This window comes from Anastrepha obliqua, chromosome 6, assembly GCF_027943255.1.
Source record: "Anastrepha obliqua isolate idAnaObli1 chromosome 6, idAnaObli1_1.0, whole genome shotgun sequence".
NCBI classification, from domain to species: domain Eukaryota; kingdom Metazoa; phylum Arthropoda; class Insecta; order Diptera; family Tephritidae; genus Anastrepha; species Anastrepha obliqua.
In genome coordinates this window covers 16769854-16788650 of record NC_072897.1, presented here as the reverse complement: position 1 = coordinate 16788650, position 18797 = coordinate 16769854, and the positions used below count along the sequence as shown (strand labels likewise).

General features: G+C 42.4%; 2 protein-coding genes across 2 annotated transcripts; both read left to right on the top strand.

The window, feature by feature from the left end:
- On the top strand, window positions 1–11246 carry LOC129250183 (uncharacterized). Its single transcript, XM_054889818.1, has 3 exons — window positions 1–125; window positions 10421–10932; window positions 11016–11246. The coding sequence occupies exons 1-3, from the start codon at window positions 1–3 to the stop codon at window positions 11030–11032; spliced, it is 654 nt and encodes a 217-aa protein (XP_054745793.1). The 3' UTR covers window positions 11033–11246.
- Window positions 11247–16365: 5119 nt separating this feature from the next.
- On the top strand, window positions 16366–18366 carry LOC129250182 (uncharacterized). Its single transcript, XM_054889817.1, has 3 exons — window positions 16366–16370; window positions 17541–18052; window positions 18136–18366. The coding sequence occupies exons 1-3, from the start codon at window positions 16366–16368 to the stop codon at window positions 18150–18152; spliced, it is 534 nt and encodes a 177-aa protein (XP_054745792.1). The 3' UTR covers window positions 18153–18366.
- Window positions 18367–18797: the final 431 nt, after the last annotated feature.

Below are 18797 nucleotides of genomic sequence, written 5' to 3'. Positions count from 1 at the left end.
ATGATGGAGCCCGCCTGCTTAGCGACTTCGCTAAACGATTTTGGTGGGCCACCACCAATCTTGGGTCTCTTCTCTTTGGAGACGTCCTCCTCCTGGGAGCGTTGCCTTTTTACTCCCGAGCCCGGGTGTGGAGCGCTCGCTTCCACTCCCTTTCCGCTGCCCTCCTCTGCTCCTCTGACCACCTTCCTGGCCCACTCGAGCGTCTGAGAATGCCTCTCAGATAACTGAGGGTCATTCTGGCCATCGTAGCGCTCCAGGATCCTGGTAGCCATACGAAGGTCAGAGAAGGACCGCTTACTCTGGCCAGGCTGCCGTTTAGGCTTAACGGGGGGGTCCTCGAAGAGATACCCCCGAAGTCCCCGGAAAGCTAGGTGAAAGCCCTTTGCTGGTGCTGGCTACCCCATCCAGCGCCACTGCTCCAGGAGTCGCAGACGGTTCCGTCTGTGATCCGCTACCTATTAAAGGTGGGTTCCCACCTTTAACCCCCGAATTTGTGGAGAAAGTCGGTTCCGACTTTCCCCCGGTGTCCCCCTTGGTCACTGCCCTACTCGTCGGTTCCGACACTTACCCCCACTAGAGACTACCCCCCGGGGCGCAGGTTTTTTGGGAGGTGATTTCCCTCCTCCAGTCCTGAGAGAGGTGGTTTTGGGGTTCGGTTCCGAACTCCCGCTACCCCCTGAAGTTTTCTGCAGGGTTATTGTGTTGTTGTTGTTTGTTGTTGTTGTGTTTCTGTTTTTGTTATTGTTATTGTTCATTGTTGTTGTTGTTGGGTCCCCACTCGAAGCCGCTATCCAAACCCGTAGTGTGTAGTCGTCCTTAAATGGTCCCATGGTTGTCTGTGCCATAGCAGGGAGGCCATGCGAGGGTTGACGCATGTCCTTATGGGGCATGCGTTCAGAGCCAGACCGGGCACAAAGACGGGAGTCGTCTCAATCGCACCTACACCGCCAACCACATGGCTACGGATTTGGAACGTACTCCGAGGCCTGCCAGGCTTTTAACGGGACGGGGGCAGTCACGTCATTAGCCCATCAGCCATTTCTGCTGAGTTTCACCTCAGCATACTCAGGTAACAGAATGCCGCGACTACCAGCACAGGGGTCAGAAAATGTCGAAAAAAGTAGTGAAAAGAATTTGTCCAAATCCGAAAAAGCGAGGGGGGGTCGTCATCGTTCAGGAGGCCGCTGAGGCCGCAGATCATTTAGCGCTACCCAGGGTGCACCACGCGGAGGCGATCTGCCCTACACCCCTAGCGTGATGAAGATTTTCCTGGACGCACTTCATTCACTGACTGCTGGGTTAGGGTTGGATTGGATACATTCGTCCTCTTCATTCAACTCCACAGCTTCCATTTTATCCATTAATCGATCTGAATTGAGGGGCGCAGTCATGAGCTTGAATGTCACTTAACAGAATTGGTAGCTTACCCAAGCTGGCTGCTGATTTCAGGTCTGGTGCTAGAACCAGTGTTACATTTGAGCCTCTTCCGACTCTAAAAAGAGTACGCCATGTGTCATTGAAGCCTTTTTTCTGCCCCTGTAAGAAGTCCAGTATCTGTTTGGTTTCTAAGGACTGGGGTCAGGAAAGTACCCCACTGCTATCTGTGAGGGAGGTATTTTGGATTCCTCTGCGACCCACAGTGAAGCACCCTCCCAAGGTGTCGCGTCAGTAAGAGCCGCTTTTAGCCAGTCCGTTGAAGCGCTATCCTCGTAGTGCAGAACCATGTATGCTGATTTGTAGATCGCGCCCAAAAATGCGAGTGTTATATTCTGGTCTTTCCCCGCCACTTCTGTTTCAAGGATGAGATTCTAGATGGAGTCTATTTGCTCAGTTGTTAGAGGGGTATTGATATAGTTCCTTGAGAGCACTGTGATTTTATCTTTTATTAGCGACTAGATACCCCATAGCCACTTATCCATCGACATATGCAGTTCCGCTTCGGATTGGGGATTTGTTCTACCCCCGATCATACTAAAGATACTCCGAATGATACTGTACTATTGTAACGTGTAGCGAACACCATACTTTGTGTATTGAGCTAGGTACGTCCTTATTCAGCCGCACTGCTTCAGATTCACTCGCAATCGCGTAGAGACAATGCGTTGAAGGACTTCTTCAAAGTTCAAATTTTTACCCATGACGATGATGTAATACTGATACACCAAACACGTTTTCCAGTGTAGCCCCTCAGCGCAAGCTTCATCAGACGCTCAAAGGTTGCTGGCACATTACATAATCCGAAAGGCATCACAGAAAACTGCCCCAACCCACCTTCTATGCCGCAGGCTGTCTACCTGCCAGTAACTACTTTTTAAATCAAGCGTGGAAAACCATTTCGCGCCAGATAAAATGTCGAGAGTGTCATCTATTCGTGATTATGATTCGCTGACCTTTTTCGTGACTTCATTCAGCTTTCTATAATCACCATAAATCGGGTGCTTCCATCTTTCTTTCTAACCAGCACACCCCCTGAGCTCCACTGGCTTATTGATGGCTCACTAACTCAACTTTGCTGCATTTCTTGGATTATCTTATTTGCTTCTTCGTGCTTTGCTAGTGGTCTCGACGTGGAACTTGACGAATTGGCTTTTCATCTCCTATATCTATTCAGTGTTTCACCATCACAGTCCTTCCAGACTTTCCACAATCACCGTTGAATAGCGAGCCGTATTTCTCCAGGAATCTCTTAGTTTTTGTCCTATCTAGCCCTCTAACTTCCTGCAACTAAATTCTTATGAAATCGGAGATTTTTCTTCCTGCTTCCTAGAATTCTTCTCTTTCCCGTTGTGGTCCATTGTGGTTTACTATGACTGACCGACATTTCTCTTTCTTCTAAAGTCCAACATTTCCCAATTATAGCTCCTATATCTGAAATAAATGGTAACTTGAAATTATTTAGATTAAATTAAATTACTCCAATAATGACTTCACAAACTACCTTTCCAGAAAGCGTAGTTCTCTCTCCTGTACCTGTTTGAAACTTGTAGTCATCCACTGGTTCCGTTTACATCCACATTACCGTTTACTAAATCTGTGGCCAGAGTCAGTCTTAGCGCTTCGCTTCCTTCTACCTGGGTTCGTCTTCAGTTGGCTGCGTGGTGTACTGAAATCGCGTGCCATATGCCCGGTCTTACCGCAGTTGCCACACTTTATTCTCGAACTGCTGGGTCATGGCATTTGAGTAGAGGACTCGCGTATTATTCTCTTTATTGTTTCTTCTTCTCGCGTACCCCTCATAAAACCTTAGCCCTTCATCTTTTCTACGAAATCTTCTGTTTTCTTTGCATACGCCAAATGCGCTGAACGTTCAATATCAGTTGCGTATTACCGCAAAGTCTCATATATCGATTGGCAGCAATTCGTCAGTTCCATCTGGAACATTTCTTGCCTGTGATCACTCCCGTAACGTCTCTCTATAGCTGCTATCCGACTTTCATAGTTACATCGACCGGCTTCTGGAACCACCAGCAGTGCTTCAGCAACGGCACCCTTAAGCGACTTACTCCTCAAGAATTAAAAGTATTACGAAAATCGACTATCGGGCTTAATGGCTACGTCAGTAAGCGAAATTGCCGCATTTGGGCTGGGGAGCAACCCAAAGCCATTCAAGAACAACCATTACAGCCATTACATCCATTGAGAACAACCTTCTTCAGAGATGAGTCTGGCGCTAATGTAACAGTGAATGGCGAACGCTATCGCGCAATGATAAAGGACTTTTTGATGCCGGAAAGTGAAGCCCGTGATCTCCACAATATTTGGTTCCAACAAGGCGGCGTTACTTGCCACGCAGCCCGTGAAACAATGAATTTATTGCAAGGTTGTTTCGGTGAGCAATTTACCTCTCGTCTCGGACCAGTAGATTGGCCACCTAGATCATGTGATATCACAACTTTGGACTTTTATTTGTAGGGGTATGCAAAGTCTAAATGCGTTGTAGATAAACCAGCTTTGATCGAGGCATTGGAAACCAACATTACTTCTTCTTCTTCACGATATACCGGCCGAAGTCCTCCAGCGAGTCATTCAAAATTGGTGTTTACGGATAGCCGAATTACGGTGCAATTGCGGCCAACATATGAAAGGAATTATCTATAAAAAGTAAATGTTATGAATGGCTCTACACAAAAATATTAAATATTGCCGAATGAATTTGAACTTTCGTTGTTTTATTTGAATTGAAAATCCTATACCTCTAAAGTGATCACCCTTTACAAGCTCGAGTCATTTCATCAATATTAGATGTTTGGCACTGCGAATATGGCCATAGCGAAGGATGCAACTCATTTTTTGACCGTTTGAAGGCTATAATCAAGGCAAAAAGTGGTCATATCGAACTGAAGTGAATATATCTTCTACTCAAATATGAACGAGACGGTATCAATAAAACGGTCCGCGGATGACATATGGCAAAAATAAATTTTTCGTTTTTTGGTAGGACTGTTATAAGCTTACATGGCAAATTTCGGCGTGATATGTCACATAGTTTGTTTTCTGTTCTACTGTAAACAAGTCAAGCCCGAGTGTGTTCTTCGAATTCTCTTTTATGACTTCAATTGTCTCAAAATGTTTTCCACGGAGCGGCAACTTGAGCTTGGGAAACAGGAAAAAGTCACATGGAGCCATATCAAGCGAATACGGTGCTTGCGGAACGACATTAACATTATTTTTGTTCAAATAATCGCGAACAAGACGTGATGTGTGAGCTGGTGCATTATCGTGATGCAAGAGCCATGACTTGTTGTCCCACAATTCCTTCCTTTTAAGACGAATGTTCTCGCGCAAACGCTATAAAACGTCTAAATAATATTCAGCGTTAACCGATTTTGCGATTTGTGCGATTTTCAAGCACAATTTCCTTTACTTTTCCGATGTTTTCGTCGTTTACTGATGTTGCTGGACGACGTTCATGAGGCAAGTTTTCTACCAATGTACGGCGCTCTTTGAACGATTTGTACCACTGGAAAACACGTGCACGCTATAGAGCAAAATCTCCATAGGTCGTCTGCAACATTTTTAAGGCGTCTGAAGCCGAAATTTTGTTGGAATAACAAAATTTCAAACAAATTCTTTGTTCAACTTGAATTTCCATCGTTAAATTCGAAGAACACACTCGAGCTTGACTTGTTTACAGTAGCACAGAAAACAAACTATGTGACATATCACGCTGAAATTTGCCATGTAAGCTTATAACAGTCCTACCAAACAACAAAAAATTTATTTTTGCCATATGTCATCCGCGGACCGTTTTATTGATACCGTCTCGTTCATATTTGAGTAGAAGGTATGTTAAAATTGTAATAATTTTTGAACAATTTTGTCTTTGAAATCAATAAAAACTAATTTCACACAAAAAAATTTTGGTATTTTGAATAGGTAACACTTCATATCGTTCACCCTGTATAATCTATACTATAAAGGTGAATGTCTGTACTTTGTCCGCGCATCACTACGAAACGACAAACCAAATGACGTAACAAGTTTTATACATTCATATTTTCACCCAATGAAGGTTATAGGCATGTTTTATGCCACAGCCCCCAGGCCGCACCACCACTCTCATTCGTCACTAATAATCGAATATTCGCTTAAATTTAATTTAAAAAATCTTAGTTTTTCCTATTTCCCACTATTTACAGCACACTCTAGAGTTCATAATCCGCATAAGCTGTTCAACTATGACCCAAATGTAAAGTTCAAAAACGGTTTGAGGTAGAAAATTAATTAAAATAATTTTGCTTGATATTTTTCTGATTGGTTGTTTTGATTTTATTCAACGACGCATAGCAACGGATGCCGGGTATTATAATATTATGTTTATAAAAAAAATATATTTTCTATGAAATTATTGTTTGTAATTCTTTTATATACATATCCTAAATCCTTCAAAACTACTCCTGCGCGAGCGGGGCCGCGGATTAAAGCTAGTATGTCATATAACAGATTCTCATAAATTTAATGCTGTTTGCATTTCAACGATATTCAGCCTTATAATTAAACTTTTTTTGCAAAATTAAACCACTTATTAACACCACGCTCTCTGTATATTCCTCCAATCAATCTTCAAGGATGTTCCCTTCTAAATTTAACAAAAATAGGATCAAAATATATAAAATATGTTCCGTAAATAGTTACACTTAGTCTTACAGTATATATGCTGAAACAACTTCCGCCCTTGACAAGCCAGGCTTAACTGTTGTATAATTATACCTACCGTGGCCCGCGATAAGCGTAATGTGTTTACGATTTCTACCTTTCACGAGAGCGGAATGGTATCTGAATTTAACTGACATAAAGATTAACCTTAAAGCCTGGAGAAGATTAATAGGATTTAGGTTGCAGCACTGTCCCAGGCTGTGGAAGAAAGGAGCACTCAGTGCTCAACAGGCTCCTTCTCTGAAAGATACCTACAGCTTTTGCAATGGGGATTAAATGGTAACCCTAGCTCTTCCGCGTGTGTGCCGATCATCCAGTAACCGGTAAATAATAACACCTATGAGTTTGGAAATTGAATGGCAAGGAGTCCAAAGAACTTTCTGAATTCTTCGTACATTGTACTGAAACCAAAGGGTTTTCGAAATAGTACATGAAAAAATGGAGCTCCATCTTTTCTGCGCTTTCCTGAGAAAAAATTTGTGCTGTTCCCCTTTAACAACTGTCAGGGGGATGCCGATGACGGGGTAGGAGGTTTCTGAGGCCAATTCAGTCCCCTTCCTGGCAAGCTCCTCAGCAATTTTATTTCCCTCTGCGTTCCTATGTCGTGGAACCCAGATCAGAGAAATGTAACCTGCACACCCACGAGATTTGATCTCCTCCTTACAGGAGTTTACTAATTTCGTTCTGCACCATAGCGTCGTCAGAGCCTTGATCGCTGCTTAAGTATCGGAGAAAATGTTAATATCTCCCTCGTTCCCTAAGCATTTTGCATGTCTGCAGGAGCGCAAAGACTTCTGGTTGAAAAACACTGGCATTTCGGCAGTTTAAAGGAGATAGATAAATTGGCTGATTTAGAAAAAACCCCTGCTTCGACTCCCGATTCCATCTTAGAACCGTCAGTGTAGATTTTCTCCTCGATCTAATCCTGCTTATTTGGAAAGATTGCCCTAGCACGACCCTCAAACTCTGGTTTGCGGATAGAGAGATCTGTTCGAAGTTCGGAGAAATATGGTGCTAACTGCGCGAATATGCTAACATGTCTCTTGAGAGATTGTCTCCAGAGGCCAACCTTCTTTAACCTGATTGCACTTTGAGCTGCGGTGGAAATAACGTAAAAGTCGATAGGAAGGAAGTAAATAAGGACATTCAGGGAAGCACTGGGGCAAGTTTTACATGCTCTGGTGATGCCAATGCATGCAGTCTTTTGCACCCTTCCCAGTTTAGTGATATATAGCCCTTCCGAAGAGCCTCCCACCAAACCAGGCACGTTAAAATTGGCAAAAGCACTGCGTTGTACATCCACAACATGACCTGTGGCTTGAGTCCCCATTTTTCACCGAACATAGATTTGCAGGAGTATAAGGCTATACTGGCTTTCTTTACCCATTTGGGTGCAGATCCAAAAGGTTATTTATGGCTAAGGCTCAGGATTTTTCCAAAAGCTGTTTTGTTGACGATGCTGTTTTTGTTACCCTTTTTTGTACTGAGTTGAGGAGGGCCTCCCAGGTGAGCTTTCTTATCCAGCATAATTCCTAGATATTTAACCTCTCTTTTTAGAGTTACCTCCGTTCCATTTATTTCCAGAGTGGGTATATTTACAACCCTTTTCCTGGTAAAGGGGACAATAGTGGTGTTGGAAGGGTTTATTGATCGTCCCTCTTTCATACACCATTCCCAGGTGGTATTTAAGGCGTCTTGCAGCCAGTCCTTTGCGGTCCTTCCGTGGTTGGCTTTAATTATTGCAGAAATGTCATCTGCATATCCAATTGTTTTGTCCTCTTTATTATTAAGGGTTTGTACTAGGTTTTCAGCCAGGAGAGACCAAAGCAGTGGTGATAATACCATCGTTTAGTCCCTTATAGAACTTTTGCCATAAGTTCGTTTTTGACTTCCTCAGTTCCTTGTTATATAGTGTAAGGGCTTTCCTATTATTACCCCAACTGTGATATTTCTTTCCGCTTCGACTAGTACTGCTGCCGTGACGCCATTAAGAAATTCTGTAAAGGCAAAATATTTAATATTGGTGTCTATAATAAGCTCAGCCCTTGGGTTGACTGCGTCCACGTCATAAATTACCTTTGTGCTTGAACTGTGAGGCCATTAATGTGGTCTCTGTTTAACAAGGGCTCCTGAATAAGCTCTATGTTGATGTTTCAACTGACAAGCCTCGTACTAAGTTCGGCCGATGCGGTCTTAGCGTGATGAAGATTTTCCTGGATGCACTTCATTCACTGACTGCTGGGTTAGGGTTGGATTGGATACATTCGTCCTCTTCATTCAACTCCACAGCTTCCATTTTATCCATTAATCGATCTGAATTGAGGGGCGCAGTCATGAGCTTGAATGTCACTTAACAGAATTGGTAGCTTACCCAAGCTGGCTGCTGATTTCAGGTCTGGTGCTAGAACCAGTGTTACATTTGAGCCTCTTCCGACTCTAAAAAGAGTACGCCATGTGTCAACATTGAAGCCTTTTTTCTGCCCCTGTAAGAAGTCCAGTATCTTTTTGGTTTCTAAGGACTGGGGTCAGGAAAGTACCCCACTGCTATCTGTGAGGGAGGTATTTTGGATTCCTCTGCGACCCACAGTGAAGCACCCTCCCAAGGTGTCGCGTCAGTAAGAGCCGCTTTTAGCCAGTCCGTTGAAGCGCTATCCTCGTAGTGTAGAACCATGTATGCTGATTTGTAGATCGCGCCCAAAAATGCGAGTGTTATATTCTGGTCTTTCCCCGCCACTTCTGTTTCAAGGATGAGATTCTAGATGGAGTCTATTTGCTCAGTTGTTAGAGGGGTATTGATATAGTTCCTTGAGAGCACTGTGATTTTATCTTTTATTAGCGACTAGATACCCCATAGCCACTTATCCATCGACATATGCAGTTCCGCTTCGGATTGGGGATTTGTTCTACCCCCGATCATACTAAAGATACTCCGAATGATACTGTACTATTGTAACGTGTAGCGAACACCATACTTTGTATATTGAGCTAGGTACGTCCTTATTCAGCCGCACTGCTTCAGATTCACTCGCAATCGCGTAGAGACAATGCGTTGAAGGACTTCTTCAAAGTTCAAATTTTTACCCATGACGATGATGTAATACTGATACACCAAACACGTTTTCCAGTGTAGCCCCTCAGCGCAAGCTTCATCAGACGCTCAAAGGTTGCTGGCACATTACATAATCCGAAAGGCATCACAGAAAACTGCCCCAACCCACCTTCTATGCCGCAGGCTGTCTACCTGCCAGTAACTACTTTTTAAATCAAGCGTGGAAAACCATTTCGCGCCAGATAAAATGTCGAGAGTGTCATCTATTCGTGATTATGATTCGCTGACCTTTTTCGTGACTTCATTCAGCTTTCTATAATCACCATAAATCGGGTGCTTCCATCTTTCTTTCTAACCAGCACACCCCCTGAGCTCCACTGGCTTATTGATGGCTCACTAACTCAACTTTGCTGCATTTCTTGGATTATCTTATTTGCTTCTTCGTGCTTTGCTAGTGGTCTCGACGTGGAACTTGACGAATTGGCTTTTCATCTCCTATATCTATTCAGTGTTTCACCATCACAGTCCTTCCAGACTTTCCACAATCACCGTTGAATAGCGAGCCGTATTTCTCCAGGAATCTCTTAGTTTTTGTCCTATCTAGCCCTCTAACTTCCTGCAACTAAATTCTTATGAAATCGGAGATTTTTCTTCCTGCTTCCTAGAATTCTTCTCTTTCCCGTTGTGGTCCATTGTGGTTTACTATGACTGACCGACATTTCTCTTTCTTCTAAAGTCCAACATTTCCCAATTATAGCTCCTATATCTGAAATAAATGGTAACTTGAAATTATTTAGATTAAATTAAATTACTCCAATAATGACTTCACAAACTACCTTTCCAGAAAGCGTAGTTCTCTCTCCTGTACCTGTTTGAAACTTGTAGTCATCCACTGGTTCCGTTTACATCCACATTACCGTTTACTAAATCTGTGGCCAGAGTCAGTCTTAGCGCTTCGCTTCCTTCTATCTGGGTTCGTCTTCAGTTGGCTGCGTGGTGTACTGAAATCGCGTGCCATATGCCCGGTCTTACCGCAGTTGCCACACTTTATTCTCGAACTGCTGGGTCATGGCATTTGAGTAGAGGACTCGCGTATTATTCTCTTTATTGTTTCTTCTTCTCGCGTACCCCTCATAAAACCTTAGCCCTTCATCTTTTCTACGAAATCTTCTGTTTTCTTTGCATACGCCAAATGCGCTGAACGTTCAATATCAGTTGCGTATTACCGCAAAGTCTCATATATCGATTGGCAGCAATTCGTCAGTTCCATCTGGAACATTTCTTGCCTGTGGTCACTCCCGTAACGTCTCTCTATAGCTGCTATCCGACTTTCATAGTTACATCGACCGGCTTCTGGAACCACCAGCAGTGCTTCAGCAACGGCACCCTTAAGCGACTTACTCCTCAAGAATTAAAAGTATTACGAAAATCGACTATCGGGCTTAATGGCTACGTCAGTAAGCGAAATTGCCGCATTTGGGCTGGGGAGCAACCCAAAGCCATTCAAGAACAACCATTACAGCCATTACATCCATTGAGAACAACCTTCTTCAGAGATGAGTCTGGCGCTAATGTAACAGTGAATGGCGAACGCTATCGCGCAATGATAAACGACTTTTTGATGCCGGAAAGTGAAGCCCGTGATCTCCACAATATTTGGTTCCAACAAGGCGGCGTTACTTGCCACGCAGCCCGTGAAACAATGAATTTATTGCGAGGTTGTTTCGGTGAGCAATTTACCTCTCGTCTCGAACCAGTAGATTGGCCACCTAGATCATGTGATATCACAACTTTGGACTTTTATTTGTAGGGGTATGCAAAGTCTAAATGCGTTGTAGATAAACCAGCTTTGATCGAGGCATTGGAAACCAACATTACTTCTTCTTCTTCACGATATACCGGCCGAAGTCCTCCAGCGAGTCATTCAAAATTGGTGTTTACGGATAGCCGAATTACGGTGCAATTGCGGCCAACATATGAAAGGAATTATCTATTATATAAAAAGTAAATGTTATGAATGGCTCTACACAAAAATATTAAATATTGCCGAATGAATTTGAACTTTCGTTGTTTTATTTGAATTGAAAATCCTATACCTCTAAAGTGATCACCCTTTACAAGCTCGAGTCATTTCATCAATATTAGATGTTTGGCACTGCGAATATGGCCATAGCGAAGGATGCAACTCATTTTTTGACCGTTTGAAGGCTATAATCAAGGCAAAAAGTGGTCATATCGAACTGAAGTGAATATATCTTCTACTCAAATATGAACGAGACGGTATCAATAAAACGGTCCGCGGATGACATATGGCAAAAATAAATTTTTCGTTTTTTGGTAGGACTGTTATAAGCTTACATGGCAAATTTCGGCGTGATATGTCACATAGTTTGTTTTCTGTTCTACTGTAAACAAGTCAAGCCCGAGTGTGTTCTTCGAATTCTCTTTTATGACTTCAATTGTCTCAAAATGTTTTCCACGGAGCGGCAACTTGAGCTTGGGAAACAGGAAAAAGTCACATGGAGCCATATCAAGCGAATACGGTGCTTGCGGAACGACATTAACATTATTTTTGTTCAAATAATCGCGAACAAGACGTGATGTGTGAGCTGGTGCATTATCGTGATGCAAGAGCCATGACTTGTTGTCCCACAATTCCTTCCTTTTAAGACGAATGTTCTCGCGCAAACGCTTTAAAACGTCTAAATAATATTCAGCGTTAACCGATTTTGCGATTTGTGCGATTTTCAAGCACAATTTCCTTTACTTTTCCGATGTTTTCGTCGTTTACTGATGTTGCTGGACGACGTTCATGAGGCAAGTTTTCTACCAATGTACGGCGCTCTTTGAACGATTTGTACCACTGGAAAACACGTGCACGCTATAGAGCAAAATCTCCATAGGTCGTCTGCAACATTTTTAAGGCGTCTGAAGCCGAAATTTTGTTGGAATAACAAAATTTCAAACAAATTCTTTGTTCAACTTGAATTTCCATCGTTAAATTCGAAGAACACACTCGAGCTTGACTTGTTTACAGTAGCACAGAAAACAAACTATGTGACATATCACGCTGAAATTTGCCATGTAAGCTTATAACAGTCCTACCAAACAACAAAAAATTTATTTTTGCCATATGTCATCCGCGGACCGTTTTATTGATACCGTCTCGTTCATATTTGAGTAGAAGGTATGTTAAAATTGTAATAATTTTTGAACAATTTTGTCTTTGAAATCAATAAAAACTAATTTCACACAAAAAAATTTTGGTATTTTGAATAGGAAACACTTCATATCGTTCGCCCTGTATAATCTATACTATAAAGGTGAATGTCTGTACGTTGTCCGCGCATCACTACGAAACGACAAACCAAATGACGTAACAAGTTTTATACATTCATATTTTCACCCAATGAAGGTTATAGGCATGTTTTATGCCACAGCCCCCAGGCCGCACCACCACTCTCATTCGTCACTAATAATCGAATATTCGCTTAAATTTAATTTAAAAAATCTTAGTTTTTCCTATTTCCCACTATTTACAGCACACTCTAGAGTTCATAATCCGCATAAGCTGTTCAACTATGACCCAAATGTAAAGTTCAAAAACGGTTTGAGGTAGAAAATTAATTAAAATAATTTTGCTTGATATTTTTCTGATTGGTTGTTTTGATTTTATTCAACGACGCATAGCAACGGATGCCGGGTATTATAATATTACGGTTATAAAAAAAAAATATTTTCTATGAAATTATTGTTTGTAATTCTTTTATATACATATCCTAAATCCTTCAAAACTACTCCTGCGCGAGCGGGGCCGCGGATTAAAGCTAGTATGTCATATAACAGATTCTCATAAATTTAATGCTGTTTGCATTTCAACGATATTCAGCCTTATAATTAAACTTTTTTTGCAAAATTAAACCACTTATTAACACCACGCTCTCTGTATATTCCAGGTGATACGATCGTTGTCGATGAATCTCCAATCAATCTTCAAGGATGTTCCCTTCTAAATTTAACAAAAATAGGATCAAAATATATAAAATATGTTCCGTAAATAGTTACACTTAGTCTTACAGTATATATGCTGAAACAACTTCCGCCCTTGACAAGCCAGGCTTAACTGTTGTATAATTATACCTACCGTGGCCCGCGATAAGCGTAATGTGTTTACGATTTCTACCTTTCACGAGAGCGGAATGGTATCTGAATTTAACTGACATAAAGATTAACCTTAAAGCCTGGAGAAGATTAATGGGATTTAGGTTGGAGCACTGTCCCAGGCTGTGGAAGAAAGGAGCACTCAGTGCTCAACAGGCTCCTTCTCTGAAAGATACCTACAGCTTTTGCAATGGGGATTAAATGGTAACCCTAGCTCTTCCGCGTGTGTGCCGATCATCCAGTAACCGGTAAATAATAACAGCTATGAGTTTGGAAATTGAATGGCAAGGAGTCCAAAGAACTTTCTGAGTTCTTCGTACATTGTACTGAAACCAAAGGGTTTTCGAAATAGTACATGAAAAAATGGAGCTCCATCTTTTCTGCGCTTTCCTGAGAAAAAATTTGTGCTGTTCCCCTTTAACAACTGTCAGGGGGATGCCGATGACGGGGTAGGAGGTTTCTGAGGCCAATTCAGTCTCCTTCCTGGCAAGCTCCTCAGCAATTTTATTTCCCTCTGCGTTCCTATGTCGTGGAACCCAGATCAGAGAAATGTAACCTGCACACCCACGAGATTTGATCTCCTCCTTACAGGAGTTTACTAATTTCGTTCTGCACCATAGCGTCGTCAGAGCCTTGATCGCTGCTTAAGTATCGGAGAAAATGTTAATATCTCCCTCGTTCCCTAAGCATTTTGCATGTCTGCAGGATCGCAAAGACTTCTGGTTGAAAAACACTGGCATTTCGGCAGTTTAAAGGAGATAGATAAATTGGCTGATTTAGAAAAAACCCCTGCTTCGACTCCCGATTCCATCTTAGAACCGTCAGTGTAGATTTTCTCCTCGATCTAATCCTGCTTATTTGGAAAGATTGCCCTAGCACGACCCTCAAACTCTGGTTTGCGGATAGAGAGATCTGTTCGAAGTTCGGAGAAATATGGTGCTAACTGCGCGAATATGCTAACATGTCTCTTGAGGCCAACCTTCTTTAACCTGATTGCACTTTGAGCTGCGGTGGAAATAACGTAAAAGTCGATAGGAAGGAAGTAAATAAGGACATTCAGGGAAGCACTGGGGCAAGTTTTACATGCTCTGGTGATGCCAATGCATGCAGTCTTTTGCACCCTTCCCAGTTTAGTGATATATAGCCCTTCCGAAGAGCCTCCCACCAAACCAGGCACGTTAAAATTGGCAAAAGCACTGCGTTGTACATCCACAACATGACCTGTGGCTTGAGTCCCCATTTTTCACCGAACATAGATTTGCAGGAGTATAAGGCTATACTGGCTTTCTTTACCCATTTGGGTGCAGATCCAAAAGGTTATTTATGGCTAAGGCTCAGGATTTTTCCAAAAGCTGTTTTGTTGACGATGCTGTTTTTGTTACCCTTTTTTGTACTGAGTTGAGGAGGGCCTCCCAGGTGAGCTTTCTTATCCAGCATAATTCCTAGATATTTAACCTCTCTTTTTAGAGTTACCTCCGTTCCATTTATTTCCAGAGTGGGTATATTTACAACCCTTTTCCTGGTAAAGGGGACAATAGTGGTGTTGGAAGGGTTTATTGATCGTCCCTCTTTCATACACCATTCCCAGGTGGTATTTAAGGCGTCTTGCAGCCAGTCCTTTGCGGTCCTTCCGTGGTTGGCTTTAATTATTGCAGAAATGTCATCTGCATATCCAATTGTTTTGTCCTCTTTATTATTAAGGGTTTGTACTAGGTTTTCAGCCAGGAGAGACCAAAGCAGTGGTGATAATACCATCGTTTAGTCCCTTATAGAACTTTTGCCATAAGTTCGTTTTTGACTTCCTCAGTTCCTTGTTATATAGTGTAAGGGCTTTCCTATTATTACCCCAACTGTGATATTTCTTTCCGCTTCGACTAGTACTGCTGCCGTGACGCCATTAAGAAATTCTGTAAAGGCAAAATATTTAATATTGGTGTCTATAATAAGCTCAGCCCTTGGGTTGACTGCGTCCACGTCATAAATTACCTTTGTGCTTGAACTGTGAGGCCATTAATGTGGTCTCTGTTTAACAAGGGCTCCTGAATAAGCTCTATGTTGATGTTTCAACTGACAAGCCTCGTACTAAGTTCGGCCGATGCGGTCTTAGCGTGATGAAGATTTTCCTGGATGCACTTCATTCACTGACTGCTGGGTTAGGGTTGGATTGGATACATTCGTCCTCTTCATTCAACTCCACAGCTTCCATTTTATCCATTAATCGATCTGAATTGAGGGGCGCAGTCATGAGCTTGAATGTCACTTAACAGAATTGGTAGCTTACCCAAGCTGGCTGCTGATTTCAGGTCTGGTGCTAGAACCAGTGTTACATTTGAGCCTCTTCCGACTCTAAAAAGAGTACGCCATGTGTCAACATTGAAGCCTTTTTTCTGCCCCTGTAAGAAGTCCAGTATCTTTTTGGTTTCTAAGGACTGGGGTCAGGAAAGTACCCCACTGCTATCTGTGAGGGAGGTATTTTGGATTCCTCTGCGACCCACAGTGAAGCACCCTCCCAAGGTGTCGCGTCAGTAAGAGCCGCTTTTAGCCAGTCCGTTGAAGCGCTATCCTCGTAGTGTAGAACCATGTATGCTGATTTGTAGATCGCGCCCAAAAATGCGAGTGTTATATTCTGGTCTTTCCCCGCCACTTCTGTTTCAAGGATGAGATTCTAGATGGAGTCTATTTGCTCAGTTGTTAGAGGGGTATTGATATAGTTCCTTGAGAGCACTGTGATTTTATCTTTTATTAGCGACTAGATACCCCATAGCCACTTATCCATCGACATATGCAGTTCCGCTTCGGATTGGGGATTTGTTCTACCCCCGATCATACTAAAGATACTCCGAATGATACTGTACTATTGTAACGTGTAGCGAACACCATACTTTGTATATTGAGCTAGGTACGTCCTTATTCAGCCGCACTGCTTCAGATTCACTCGCAATCGCGTAGAGACAATGCGTTGAAGGACTTCTTCAAAGTTCAAATTTTTACCCATGACGATGATGTAATACTGATACACCAAACACGTTTTCCAGTGTAGCCCCTCAGCGCAAGCTTCATCAGACGCTCAAAGGTTGCTGGCACATTACATAATCCGAAAGGCATCACAGAAAACTGCCCCAACCCACCTTCTATGCCGCAGGCTGTCTACCTGCCAGTAACTACTTTTTAAATCAAGCGTGGAAAACCATTTCGCGCCAGATAAAATGTCGAGAGTGTCATCTATTCGTGATTATGATTCGCTGACCTTTTTCGTGACTTCATTCAGCTTTCTATAATCACCATAAATCGGGTGCTTCCATCTTTCTTTCTAACCAGCACACCCCCTGAGCTCCACTGGCTTATTGATGGCTCACTAACTCAACTTTGCTGCATTTCTTGGATTATCTTATTTGCTTCTTCGTGCTTTGCTAGTGGTCTCGACGTGGAACTTGACGAATTGGCTTTTCATCTCCTATATCTATTCAGTGTTTCACCATCACAGTCCTTCCAGACTTTCCACAATCACCGTTGAATAGCGAGCCGTATTTCTCCAGGAATCTCTTAGTTTTTGTCCTATCTAGCCCTCTAACTTCCTGCAACTAAATTCTTATGAAATCGGAGATTTTTCTTCCTGCTTCCTAGAATTCTTCTCTTTCCCGTTGTGGTCCATTGTGGTTTACTATGACTGACCGACATTTCTCTTTCCTCTAAAGTCCAACATTTCCCAATTATAGCTCCTATATCTGAAATAAATGGTAACTTGAAATTATTTAGATTAAATTAAATTACTCCAATAATGACTTCACAAACTACCTTTCCAGAAAGCGTAGTTCTCTCTCCTGTACCTGTTTGAAACTTGTAGTCATCCACTGGTTCCGTTTACATCCACATTACCGTTTACTAAATCTGTGGCCAGAGTCAGTCTTAGCGCTTCGCTTCCTTCTATCTGGGTTCGTCTTCAGTTGGCTGCGTGGTGTACTGAAATCGCGTGCCATATGCCCGGTCTTACCGCAGTTGCCACACTTTATTCTCGAACTGCTGGGTCATGGCATTTGAGTAGAGGACTCGCGTATTATTCTCTTTATTGTTTCTTCTTCTCGCGTACCCCTCATAAAACCTTAGCCCTTCATCTTTTCTACGAAATCTTCTGTTTTCTTTGCATACGCCAAATGCGCTGAACGTTCAATATCAGTTGCGTATTACCGCAAAGTCTCATATATCGATTGGCAGCAATTCGTCAGTTCCATCTGGAACATTTCTTGCCTGTGGTCACTCCCGTAACGTCTCTCTATAGCTGCTATCCGACTTTCATAGTTACATCGACCGGCTTCTGGAACCACCAGCAGTGCTTCAGCAACGGCACCCTTAAGCGACTTACTCCTCAAGAATTAAAAGTATTACGAAAATCGACTATCGGGCTTAATGGCTACGTCAGTAAGCGAAATTGCCGCATTTGGGCTGGGGAGCAACCCAAAGCCATTCAAGAACAACCATTACAGCCATTACATCCATTGAGAACAACCTTCTTCAGAGATGAGTCTGGCGCTAATGTAACAGTGAATGGCGAACGCTATCGCGCAATGATAAACGACTTTTTGATGCCGGAAAGTGAAGCCCGTGATCTCCACAATATTTGGTTCCAACAAGGCGGCGTTACTTGCCACGCAGCCCGTGAAACAATGAATTTATTGCGAGGTTGTTTCGGTGAGCAATTTACCTCTCGTCTCGAACCAGTAGATTGGCCACCTAGATCATGTGATATCACAACTTTGGACTTTTATTTGTAGGGGTATGCAAAGTCTAAATGCGTTGTAGATAAACCAGCTTTGATCGAGGCATTGGAAACCAACATTACTTCTTCTTCTTCACGATATACCGGCCGAAGTCCTCCAGCGAGTCATTCAAAATTGGTGTTTACGGATAGCCGAATTACGGTGCAATTGCGGCCAACATATGAAAGGAATTATCTATTATATAAAAAGTAAATGTTATGAATGGCTCTACACAAAAATATTAAATATTGCCGAATGAATTTGAACTTTCGTTGTTTTATTTGAATTGAAAATCCTATACCTCTAAAGTGATCACCCTTTACAAGCTCGAGTCATTTCATCAATATTAGATGTTTGGCACTGCGAATATGGCCATAGCGAAGGATGCAACTCATTTTTTGACCGTTTGAAGGCTATAATCAAGGCAAAAAGTGGTCATATCGAACTGAAGTGAATATATCTTCTACTCAAATATGAACGAGACGGTATCAATAAAACGGTCCGCGGATGACATATGGCAAAAATAAATTTTTCGTTTTTTGGTAGGACTGTTATAAGCTTACATGGCAAATTTCGGCGTGATATGTCACATAGTTTGTTTACTGTTCTACGGCCGCCGTAGCCGAATGGGTTGGTGCGTGATCACCATTCGGAATTCACTGAGAGGTCGTTGGTTC